Genomic DNA, 13,446 nt, shown 5'->3' on the forward strand with positions numbered 1-13,446 from the left:
AACACTTCTTTTCATTCTCCGTCCAGTCGTACCATCCTGATTCCTGGCAAACATTTGGTCATTGTTCGTTCACCGGAAACCATGAGTTGTGTCCGTCCTTCCGGAGTTACTCACAATGGTGTCTTTGCAAAGCTAGGACTAAACTCTTGTCTGTATACTTCACCCCCCCCCCCCCCACACACACACACACACACACACACCAACACACACACCGACACACACACCAACACACACACCGACACACACGCACGCACGCACACACACGCACACACACGCACGCACGCATCCGCACACACACACACATACACACACACACACACACACACACACACACACACAGATTTGCAGTGAAATTGAAAGCCTGTGATTTGGAATTGAATAAACGGATGATGAGGGACCATCGCTGGTGTTCAAGTGTGTGCGTGTGGCTTTTTGTTCGTTTTTTTGGTGTGTTTTTTTTTTGGGGGGGGGGTTGGGGCAATTCCAACGTAACTGACGTGGCATTCACACACGTTTAACTTAACCCAAACTTATAAGAAAAACATTTATTGATCCCACAATGATGTTTTGCAATCCAACTCTGGCCAATGTATGTATGTATGATGAGATCTGGTAAAAAGTATAAAAAAACATTTTACTGCGGCCATTTATAAGAGCGTAACTGACGTGGCAAAAATTATCACTTGATTTCAGATGGCTACATACAAATCAGAAATTCTGTGAAGTGTTTCAAGTTAGACTCTCAAACTTTTCTGTATCTAAGCATGAAATACTGTTCTTGAAAATGGCATAAAAGCATAAACCAAGAAAATCAACAGATCTTCACAAATTTGAAATGAAATTGTAACTGACGTGGCGGCTGTGAACGTAACTGACGTGTCCTGTGAAAACAAAAACGTAAAATCAGTTGTAAAGCTTAATGAAAACAAACTGAACACATAAAATGGATTGTTTTGACTTTTAATTAGAAGCAACATGAAAATTGAACATATCTTTCATTCATACTTATGATTCCAATAACAAAAATTCAAAATGTTCCAACGTAACTGACGTGGCATTCACACAAGTTTAACTTAACCCAAACTTATAAGAAAAACATTGATCCCACAATGATGTTTTGCAATCCAACTCTGGCCAATGTATGTATGTATGATGAGATCTGGCAAAAAGTATAATTTAAAACATTTTACTGCGGCCATTTATAAGAGCGTAACTGACGTGGCAAAAATTATCACTTGATTTCAGATGGCTAGATACAAATCAGAAATTCTGTGTCAAAGTGTTTCAAGTTAGACTCTCAAACTTTTCTGTATCTTAGCATGAAATACTGTTCTTAAAAATGGCATAAAAGCATAAACTAAGAAAATCAACAGATCTTCACAAATTTGAAATGAAATTGTAACTGACGTGGCGGCTGTGAAAACAAAAACGTAAAATCAGTTGTAAAGCTTAATGAAAACAAACTGAACACATAAAATGGATTGTTTTGACTTTTAATTAGAAGCAACATGGAAATTGAACATATCTTTCATTCATACTTATATGATTTCAATAACAAAAATTCAAAATGTAGACTTTCTTTGCTACACTAAAGAAAAGATTGAAATCAAAAATGACTCGTCAGGAAAAAAATAAATTAACAGAGATTGGTACTATTATCATTACTATGAGAACTAAAATGAATAAGCATTTTGTAAACTGAAATTAACTTTAAAACCTGAGAAAATGATGAAACGTTTGAAAAAAAAAGGATGTAGTTGACGTGAACTCGCTAATTATCCATCATAACTACAACTTCAGCAAGGATTCTGCGAGATTGCATTGCACACTGACTGGAACACTGACAACCATTCTCATGAGGCTTTGCTGTCTGATCAAACAAGAACTTAATAAATCCAGTAAACTTCAACAGTTTCGTCCATCACAGCTTAAATTTTATGTGATCAAAAAGTCTTCCAGTTTTCAAAGACCTGTTTCTCGTCCATCACGGTAAATGTAACAGAAAGTCTTCCTGTTTTTGAAGGTTTCTCAAATCTTTTATTTTAGAGTTGAAAACCTGTCCTGATTATCCTTCACAGATGAACATGTGAACTTTCCACAACCTTGGAGTTCAACTGGCCCAAAGAACACATTTGTGTGAAAGACTTGATCAGAATCATCTTTTTTTGGCCAGTAAAAATGCAGCTCTCCATCTTCAGACATTTGATGAAGAAATTTCATTGAAAAGAACCCCGATTTCTTTCCATCGCCAAGAACTCGACCAATGTAAAACCGATCAACATAATCAACTGCATAGTATTGTTCAGGTTTTATTTCTTTTTCGTGACAGAGATTTCCTTTCAGTGCTTTTTACACTTTCCGACTTTCTTCTTTGTAGCGTCCACTTCTTCCTGCATCTTTTTTGTTGCTCCTTGTTTTTCTCCTTGACTTTATCTTTTGCTTCTTCAGACAAACGTTGTCTGTACAGCTGCATGCGCTGCGCTGCTGTCTTTGGTGGCATAGCTCAATCTCAAGAAGATAAAATATAATTTGTTAGTCACTTGGAATGCTGATGATTCAAGAGTAGGCTGGATTTTCTTCCATGGATACATTGTTGAAACATAGTCTGAAACTAACTCAGCATAATTTATTTAAATGTGAACAGATTACAAACTAAAATCTGCTCTATTTCCATGTCAATTATGTTCAAGTGTCACGTCAGTTACACCAATGCCACGTCAGTTACATTGAAATGCCACGTCAGTTACATTGAAGTGCCACGTCAGTTACAACAAATCGTGGTACATTTAGGCTTTCTATATTCCTTGGGTGAATATTCAAGAATACCCAAAATTTTGATTTTAATGTTACATTCCTTAGTTCAGGATTAAAACAAACACTATCAAAACGTAACTGACGTGTCTTTCACCTGGAGTGATCTTTCCTATCCAATTTTGCCAACAATAAAGCTAGCAAATCTAAACTAAGTATGCTTTATTGAAAGGATAGACTGTCTGACCTCTATTGGAGTGAAAAAGTTTTAGAAAAAAAACTATAAGATGGTAAGAAAACAGTTTATGTGACACCCACCTTTTCTCTGCTCCTCCATATATTTTTACAGCTAAAAACAAAATGGCTGCCATCAAGGGAAATCACTCAGATGAAAAGTTCAAAAGCCAAGATATCTGAAGCTGAGTTATCTGTTAATTATACTGTAGTAAGAAATCAATCCTAACTTCAATATGAAATTTTACTCCAGGTGATCACTTTCGTTTGATTAACAAATCAGTTCTGTATGTTTGTGTGTGTGGATAAAGGGCCAGGTGGCTCAGAGACGGTATCCATGTCTCACTCCCGTGTCACCACAGCAGCACGTACAAGACCTTGGTCATTCTGACATAAGTGCAGTTTGCTGACTGCAACTTAAACACGCCAACAAAAAGCGCGACTCTTGGTGCTACTAGTTTTAAACTGGGAAGAAGCGACCCGAATTTTTAAGCAATGGATTTAGCTGTCTGTTTTGGGATTTTTGCTCCAGTTTAATTATTCTTTTTTTTTTCTCCACAGATGAGACACAAACACCCAGAAGCACGGGCAAGCGGAGAAGTCTTGCTCCCTGGCTCCTGCAGTTACCACACGCTGCCTTGGAAGGTTTTGCAAGATCAGTTGCTGTGATTTCTTTTACAAACTGGTAAGTGAGAGAGAGAGAGAGAGAGAGAGAGAGAGAGAGAGAGAGAGAGAGAGAGAGAGAGAGAGAGAGAGAGAGAGAGAGAGAGAGAGAGAGAGAACTTTGAACTTTGAACTTTATTACAGGAAAGATAGCATTAGGTCCGTAGGACCTTTCTTACAGCTAGTCCTGATCTAAGCAAAATGGTTATAATCGAAATGGGAATACATAGGAACAAACTTTTTATGATGAAACGCAGACACACGCAATAATAGTAATATAAGAATAAGATCTTTTTTTAATTAGAGAGAGAGAGAGAGAGAGAGAGAGAGAGAGAGAGAGAGAGAGAGAGAGAGAGAGAGAGAGAGAGAGAGAGAGAGAGAGAGATTGTACGTGTGTGTGTATGGCTCGCTTGCTCTGTGCTTCCTTTGCTGCACGGATATATACTGAGAGTGTAGAAACTACCGAAGTTCAGTCCAAGGGACGCAACTGCTGATCTCACTGACCGCCAAACAATACCAGTCTCGCCAACCGGCTGACTGAATAACCTACGGCTTTGACCAATGCAACAGAACGGTTAAATCATTGATTGATTGATTACTTTTATCGACTAATTTTTCTTCCAATAGATGTATTGATCGATGATACGACAGATCTAGAAGGGCTACTATTTGCATAATTTATGCCAACTTAGATAGAATGTTTGTTTCGTACGACAAGGCTAAACAATTGAGGATCATTGTGAAGGTCGGTTGGTTTATTTACTTTCTCTAGGTGGTTTTTATTTTTTTTTATTTTTACACAGGCGCATGTGGATCTTTATTGGCCGGAAATCATGCGAGCTGTGTCTCCTTGATATCAGGAAATTGTAACTTTCCTCGTTAAGTCTGCAAAGAGTTTTGTCATTTCTAAAAAACAACAAGTCGCGTAAGGCGAAAATACAACATTTAGTCAAGTAGCTGTCGAACTCACAGAATGAAACTGAACGCAATGCAACGCAGCAAGACCGTATACTCGTAGCATCGTCAGTCCACCGCTCACGGCATAGGCAGTGAAATTGACAAGAAGAGCGGGGTAGTAGTTGCGCTGGGAAGGATAGCACGCTTTTCTGTACCTCTCTTCGTTTTAACTTTCTGAGCGTGTTTTTAATCCAAACATATCATATCTATATGTTTTTGGAATCAAGAACCGACAAGGAATAAGGTGAAAGTGTTTTTAAATTGATTTGGAAAATTTAATTTTGATAATAATTTTTATATATTTAATTTTCAGAGCTTGTTTTTAATCCAAATATAACATATTTATATGTTTTTGGAATCAGCAAATGATGGAGAATAAGATAAACGTAAATTTGGATCGATTTATAAAAAACATATTGTTTTTACAATTTTCAGATTTTTAATGACCAAAGTCATTAATTAATGTTTAAGTCACCACGCTGAAATGCAATACCGAAGTCCGGGCTTCGTCGAACATTACCCGACCAAAATTTCAACCAATTTGGTTGAAAAATGAGGGCGTGACAGTGCCGCCTCAACTTTCACGAAAAACCGGATATGACGTCATCAAAGACATTTATCAAAAAAATGAAAAAAAAACGTTCGGGGATTTCATACCCAGGAACTCTCATGTCAAATTTCATAAAGATCGGTCCAGTAGTTTAGTCTGAATCGCTCTACACACACACACACACACACAGACACACACACGCACATACACCACGACCCTCGTCTCGATTCCCCCCTCTACGTTAAAACATTTAGTCAAAACTTGACTAAAAGTAAAAACAAATAAAAATTTCAGGGTCAAGAAAAGCCTCAATGTCGGGAGGAAAAAAAATGTCAGTCGGGGAATCAAAACAAAATATATCGTTTGGCCTTATTGAGTCATGCTCTCTCACTGATCACCTTCCTGGTTAAGTTTATAGCTAAATGAGAGATTGTGCGTCCGACCTAATAATCATCGTTTTGTTTGAGTATGAATGAACGGTGGTGTCATTTCTTCGCTTGATTGCCTGGTGACCATTATTTCTTAACGTGATAACCAGATTGATAGGCTACGACTGTAAGTACAGTAGAACACCCCCCCCCCACCCTTGTAAGACCTTAAATAAATCAGAGATAACTAGGTTTTAAAAGAGTTGGAATCTTAAAATGAGGGTACATTTACAGAGGTTACGAACAGAAAATCTGAGAAAACACGGTCTTAAAAGGGAGGGGGGTCTCTAATCAGGGGGTCGTATAAGGAGGTTCCACTGTATTTCACTTGTACTTCTTCCTCCAAAAGCGGCGTATGGCTGCCTAAATGGCGGGGTAAAAACGGTCATACACGTAAAAGCCGTGGGAGTTTCAGCCCATGAACGAACAAACAAACTTGTACTTCTCTTTTCGATTTAAACATTCTTTTCTCGTATTGTACATTTCACGAAACTTTTTTTGATAAAGCAGGTTCATAAGTTACACTGTATCTTACTCATTTTCCTCTTGCAGGTAGCAGACGAACCCAAACCCTCCATCTGTCCAGCCCCATCAGATTCTGACATTACCTCAATCGTCATGGAGGTCAACACGACTACCGCCACAACGTTAGCCGAGGCGCATGCTCAGCCGGAAGCGGATATGACGGCACTGGCGCCCGCCATAGCGTACACGTCACTGATGATGCTGATGGGCGCGATCGGCAACGCTGTCGTCTGCTACGTATACGGCTTCCGCTGGCAGAGCACGGTGACCAAGATCTTCATCTTCTCCCTGGCCGTACTGGACCTCTCCAACTCGTTGATCTGCATGCCCACCGAGATCGTCATGCTGGTGAAGATCGTCTCCTTCGACTCACCGGCCTGGTGCAAGCTGTCGAGATTCCTCACCTACACCCTCAACGGGTCGTCCTCGCTGATTCTCGTCTCCATCGCCCTGGACCGCTGGTACAAAGTCTGCCGGCCCATGAAGCACTTCTTCGACGTCAGGCGCGCCAAGCTGACGTGTGTCGGGGCGGTGGGGCTGGCGGCGTCACTCTCCTGGCCCGCCCTGGTGCTGTATGGGAGCCTGACGGTGTCTGTCGTCGATAGTGACGTCATGGGCGTGACGTGTTTAGTGTCGGATGACTTCATCGGGACGTGGTGGCCCTTATTGTTTTACTCGCTGTACTTCGCGTGCTACGCGGTGCTGGTGGTGAGCATCACAGTTCTGTATTCCCTCATCGCTGTCAGGATCGTGCAGCTGAAACGCAAGCAGAAACAGAGACTCACCGCGACTTGCACAGGCCTCAGGGCGTCCAGAATCTGCTCGCCGACCCAGGAGCTAGTCCTCGTTGAAGTCAGCCACCACGACAACAACGACAACCACCACCACCACCATGGTGATCAGAACGACAACAACAACGACGACAACGGTGGTGGCAAAAAAGGCGCGTTAAAGATTCACATGATCAACGAAGAAGCGGAGCTGTTGGAAGAAGAGTTGATTCAAAGTGCTCTAGCTACCGTGGAGATTGTTCCTCAGTTTGAGAGAATTCAGGAAGAAAACGACCGAAGGAGGAGCGTTAAGTTCAAGCTTCCACAAGTGTCTTGTACCGATGGAGACACCATCACTGCTGATTGTGTTCTAGAAAGCCGAGAGTCGGAATCTAATCAGTCTGCAACGGGTGGTGTAAGTGATATTCCCCAAAACGGGCAAGAAAATATCAAAGTAATTCCCCAAGCAGGTGTAAATCAAAATGGACTCTGTGTGCCTGAGAGCGGTAGCGATGGTGAAAATTGCACCTCAAAAGCTTCGGATACGCTTCAGCGACATGGGCATCGCGCTCAGGTAGTGGAAGCTGTTTCAGCTGACCAAGTATTACAAACACACACAATTGACGCTGCTGTTGACAAAACCGCCAGTGGAAAGGAATTTCAAAATGGCGAAGATGTTGATGATGTTACTGATAACGACTGCGAGATGAAAAAGAAGAACTTTAATCTCTCGATTCCTTATCGCTGTCACGAAGACAACAGACTTCTATCTCGTCTCAGCTCCCACTCCCATACGGACTCCCCCGACGAAGACACCGACTCCTTCGAACAAGGAATTCACTTCGTTTCCCCGTCCGAAATCTGCTGGCAGCATAACCCCATCGCGGACCCTGACGTCATCAACAATGACGTCAGTGTCATTAGTGATGTCAACGACGAAAGCATGGACGAACTCGGTACCAGTGGTGTCTGGCTGCTACACGACCAAGTGTCGCCTGACGGGAAGGCTAAACTGGAAAAAACGAAGTCAGGCACTTCTGTCGTACCAGCTCCCCAGGCGAAAAACTGCAGCAAAAAGAAGAAAGTTCAGAAGACAGTCTCGGAATCTCAAGCCTTCTTACAAACTCCAACGAAGCAACAAGATGGCGGCGTTTCAAGCAGGAGCTCGTTTCTCTTCCCCCCTGGCGGCTATCCTGGAGGGCACACTCCCACTTCCCGACTCCCAACCCCCACGGGGGGTTCTCCCACGGATAACCGCCCGGTGCGACTGTCCAACGCGTTGCTTCTGGAGAGACTGAGCAAAAAAATGGCTTACCGCCCCGCCAAAACCACCCGCATGCTCTTCGCCATTTCCATCGTCTTTGTCGTCAGTTTTCTCCCCTTTTTCTGCGTCGTCATCGCGCGTGCTGTGCACGGCAAAGCCTTTCTGACGTCCTTGACCGACGTCGGGGTCGTCCTCATTAGCATATTCATCAGGTCATCGTTTCTGAGCAACGCGGCCAATCCTATCATCTACGGGTTATGCAACAAGCAGTTTCGGACTGAATGCCGGCGTCTGGTTCGTCGCTTCTCTGGCAAGGAGCATGACGTCACGATGCGCGTCATGGAACAGACTGATGACGCAATCGGGTCTGAGAATTCTTGATTGGGTTTTTGGCTTAGCTTTTTTGTTTGTTTGTTTGCTTGTATATGTGTGTGTCTGTCTTTCTGTCTGTTTGTTAGCTAATTTTCTTGTTTACCTGTTTGTTTGTTTGTTTGCTTATTTGTTTAAGCATTGAGAGAGACAGGCGAAGAAAGCTTCAGAGAACGAGTAAGAACCCATAACATGACGTCGCACTAAGCGTCATCTACTATTTTGATGACGCGAACATTGTAATGGCTCGATGGTATCTCATGAATTCATGACTTATTCCTACAATGTTTAGTGTGTGTGTGTGTGTGTGTGTGTGTGTGTGTGTGTGTGTGTGTGTGTGTGTATGTGTGTGTGTGTGTGCGCGCGAGTGTGTGTGTGTGTTTGTGTGTGTGTGTGTGTGTGTGTGTGTGCGTGCGTGTGTGTGCGTGCGTGCGTGCATGCGTGTGTCTGTTTGTGTCTGTCTGTGTTTGTGTGTGTTTTCGTTATCTTGGGTGTAAGAAGTTAGAATGAAGTCGGGGAGGAGACGGGTAGGGTAGTGTGCTGGCGTTTTGAATTTGTGAGAAAGAATGATTTAATGTATAGTTGTTTGCTTTAAATGCGCATGTCAGTTATGTTTCTGGGCCAAGAAGTCAACTTACGAATTATATATTAATCTGGCATGAATTCCTGTTTTGTACCCCTTTGAAGTGTTCACTTTATAATTATTATTTGATTTAATTTAAATTTGTTTTTGACAAAAAGGCTTACGTTTTCAGTTGTGTGTGTGAGAGAGAGAGAGCGAGAGAGAGAGAGAGAGAGAGAGAGAGAGAGAGAGAGAGAGAGAGAGAGAGAGAGAGAGAGAGAGAGAGAGAGAGAGAGAGAGAGACACACACACACACACAGACACACAGACAAAGACACAGAGACAGCGGAAGACAGAGGCAGAATCCCTCACACACACACACACACACACACACACACACACACACACACACAAACAAACACACTAAAACACACACACACTGATACACACGCGCGCGCGCTCACACACACATGCACTCACTCACAGACAAACGCTCGCTCACACACACACACACACACACACACACACACACACACACACACACACACACACACACACACACACACACACACACAAGATTGCACAAAACACTCATACTTTCGTGGTTCCGGGTTGGTATTCTAGCCGTTATAATAGCAAAATTGATTTAACAAAAATAATTTTAGGCTGGAATGGTTTTTTTTGTAAATCTTTGGTTAACATGATATTAGTTTATTGATAAAGTTTATTAACTTAAACATGTAAACATTTGATTACAAAAATTAAATAAATAACCATGAAGAAGGATGCTTCCCGCTTAAAAAAACAAAAGTGAGAGAGAAAAAAAACCTAAAATGCGGTAGCAGCCACCTGCATGCAACTGAGATTAAAAACAAAAAAATAAAAAATAAATAAAAAGGGTCTCCCCGTGTTTTTATTTCATTCAGTTTGAGTAGTTGCTATTGACTTTGAAACTGACACGCTGGCTAAAAAGCTGCAACATTGTGTCCTTCCAAGTCAAACTGTCGTTTAACTACCGCCCAGTATTTATTTTTACTGCCCAGTAATTATTTATTTTCCCCCGGTATTCATGTGTATCTAGCGGAAGGTCGGCAGCTACCAGTTGGTTAGACCGGCACGGTTGGCCTAGTGGTAAGGCGTCTGCCCCGTGATCGGGAGGTCGTGGGTTCGAACCCCGGCCGGGTCATACCTAAGACTTTAAAATTGGCAATCTAGTGGCTGCTCCGCCTGGCGTCTGGCATTATGGGGTTAGTGCTAGGACTGGTTGGTCCGGTGTCAGAATAATGTGACTGGGTGAGACATGAAGCCTGTGCTGCGACTTCTGTCTTGTGTGTGGCGCACGTTATATGTATGTCAAAGCAGCACCGCCCTGATATGGCCCTTCGTAGTCGGCTGGGCGTTAAACAAACAAACAAACCAGTTGGTTATTTTTAGAATTGAAGATTCCCGATGCTTGCTCTTCTCTGCGCACGCGTTACCGGCGTTTTTGCCGGCGTGTCAGTTTCAAAGTCAATAGCAACAACCCAAACAAACTGAATGAAATAAAAACACGGGGAGATTTTTTTATATAAACCTCAGTTGCATGCAGGTGTACATGGTATAGTACCTAGTAAACGCCCACCCCCCAGTTTCGACCAGTGGACTAGTAGACAAGGAAAATAAATAAAGATTATTCAGTCTGCTGTTATTGTTGTTTTTCAATTGTTTCCTTTCCTTAGACATGCTTCGGGGATTTCTGGAGTGGCTAGAGAATCGCAATACATTTTTGACTGGGAGGAAAAAGAAGAAACGAAAGCTTCATCTTTGGTTTAAACATAAGTTTATTTCAACAAATGTTACAATCATGACATGTATACAAAAGACACAGGTAACAGCAACAAGCTAGAAGCCAATAGTGGTGTTCCTGCATGGATATTATAACGTAAGGCGGTAACGGCTGAACAATTTGTGTAAAGCAGTTCTTAGTGTATGATGTCATTGCTAGGTTTAGTTATTTGACCTTGACCCTGAAGGTCAAGGTCATGTAAAGGTCAAGGTCAAGCATGTGAGTCGTATGGGCTTTGCCCTTCTTGTTTGTTTTTTGAGTGGGTCCAGCAAAGACTACACATCTGAGCGTTGACAGTGTTCTCGGCCACATGAGTAAGCAGGCAACACACCAGCAGCATCAGGAGGAACTTCATGTTCCTTTCTTTCTTTATCTGCACGAAATATTGAACAGATAAAATTACAAACGCACAAGCAGACAGAGATAGACAAGACAACACATGTACAGGACAAGACAAAGAGACAGACGCAGAGACAGACACAGACGGACACGCAGGCACACACACACACACACACACACACACACACACACACACACACACACACACACACACACACACACACACACACACACGTACACACACACACACACACACACGTACATACACACACACACACACACACACACACACACACACACGAGGGTTTGGCGAATTTCTACTAAGGGAGATAATTTACCTCAGGAATCGGCTAAAAATCCTTTTGTTAAGATGCAATTGCTCCCCTTTCCTTGAACACAAACTAAATTCTCGGAATTGTCAACGGTTTCTACTCAATTCTTCTTAAAAGGAGAGAAGACATGGCACAAACACTGTTTGATTTTGAATAATGAACAACGTTTCCAATCCTCTCCTATTTTGGATCATTTGGCTGGTTTTTAAAAGGCACATTAATTCCTTCTCGTGAAAACAATTCGGCTCATTATCTCGAATTTAATCAATCAATCAATATGAGGCTTATATCGCGCGTATTCCGTGGGTACAGTTCTAAGCGCAGGGATTTATTTTATTTTTTCAATTTTTATTCAAGGCGCAGGGATTTATTTATGCCGTGTGAGATGGAATTTGTTTTACACAATACATCACACATTCACATCGGCCAGCAGATCGCAGCCATTTCGGCGCATATCCTACTTTTCACGGCCTATTATTCCAAGTCACACGGGTATTTTGGTGGACATTTTTATCTATGCCTATACAATTTTGCCAGGAAAGACCCTTTTGTCAATCGTGGGATCTTTAACGTGCACACCCCAATGTAGTGTACAACAAAGGGACCTCGGTTTTTCGTCTCATCCGAAAGACTAGCACTTGAACCCACCACCTAGGTTAGGAAAGGGGGAAGAAAATAGCGGCCTGACCCAGGGTCGAACACGCAACCTCTCGATTCCGAGCGCAAGTGCGTTACCACTCGGCCACCCAGTCCCGACTCTTACATGGGATAAGGACCCTCTCCTTCACTTGGTCACATATCAACAATGAATAGCTTGGTCGCTTTCTATGCACAGATGAAATGGTTTGATGAATTACTTTTGTAAAAGCAATCAGTGGATTTGTTGGAAATTAACCCATCAAAATAATTATCCAACTTACCACAGCGAGCAGTCAGGGTGGGCATGCAACCAGGCTTCAGATCATTGGTATGTGCTTACGTTAAAAAAAAATGCGCCTATTCCTGTTAGAAGAATCGTTGTGGTAGAATTATAATCATGCAGTGATTAACACATTCGTTTACCAAAGCAACAGACCGGCACGGTTGGCCTAGTGGTAAGGCGTCCGCCCCGTGATCGGGAGGTCGTGGGTTCGAACCCCTAAGACCTAAGACTTTAAAATTGGCAATCTAGTGGCTGCTCCGCCTGGCGTCTGGCATTATGGGGTTAGTGCTAGGACTGGTTGGTCCGGTGTCAGAATAATGTGACTGGGTGAGACATGAAGCCTGTGCTGCGACTTCTGTCTTGTGTGTGGCGCACGTTAACTGTCAAAGCAGCACCGCCCTGATATGGCCCTTAGTGATCGGCTGGGCGTTAAGCAAACAAACAAACAAACAAACAAACAAACAAACAAACCAAAGCAAGAAGGTGCAATGTCACTTTAAATAGCAATGTTCAAAACAGCTACGTAAAACAATGCTTGAGCTAAAAGCGAGGAGGAAGCCATTCCTAGAACGTGTTCTGTTTGCAAATTGCACAGAACACTGCATCCAAGAACATAAACAAATATCCCCCGAAGAAACATCGGACGTGCCCTTTCTGGCAAAGTGTCTTGTGTCTCTCGCCGAATCGGATTGCTCTCACGCTTGTCTCTGTGTCTGTCTCTTTCGCTTGTCTCTGTGTCTGTCTCTTTATTGCTGTCTCTGTCTGTCTGTCTGTCTGTCTGTCTGTCTGTCCGTCGCTGCCTCTGTCTGTCTGTCTATCTGCCTGTGTGTCTGTATGTATGTCTGACTGTCTCTCTCCCTCTGTCTGTCTCTCTGTCCGTCTGTCGGTCTTCTCTCTTTTTCTGTTTCTGTCTCTCTTCCCCCCCCCCCCCCCTCTCTCTCTCTCTCTCTCTCTC

The 13,446-nt window shown here is 42.7% G+C and overlaps 1 protein-coding gene across 1 annotated transcript; it reads left to right on the top strand.

Annotated features, from left to right (window-relative positions):
- Positions 1-3,546: 3,546 nt before the first annotated feature.
- LOC138957009 (uncharacterized) lies at positions 3,547-8,569 on the top strand (the record flags this gene model as incomplete). The annotated part of the gene is given in 2 exon segments (XM_070328186.1): positions 3,547-3,670; positions 6,136-8,569. A coding segment is annotated over 1 exon segment (2,322 nt). The 3' UTR covers positions 8,524-8,569.
- Positions 8,570-13,446: the final 4,877 nt, after the last annotated feature.

This window comes from Littorina saxatilis, unplaced genomic scaffold (genome assembly GCF_037325665.1).
Source record: "Littorina saxatilis isolate snail1 unplaced genomic scaffold, US_GU_Lsax_2.0 scaffold_2753, whole genome shotgun sequence".
NCBI classification, from domain to species: Eukaryota; Metazoa; Mollusca; class Gastropoda; order Littorinimorpha; family Littorinidae; genus Littorina; species Littorina saxatilis.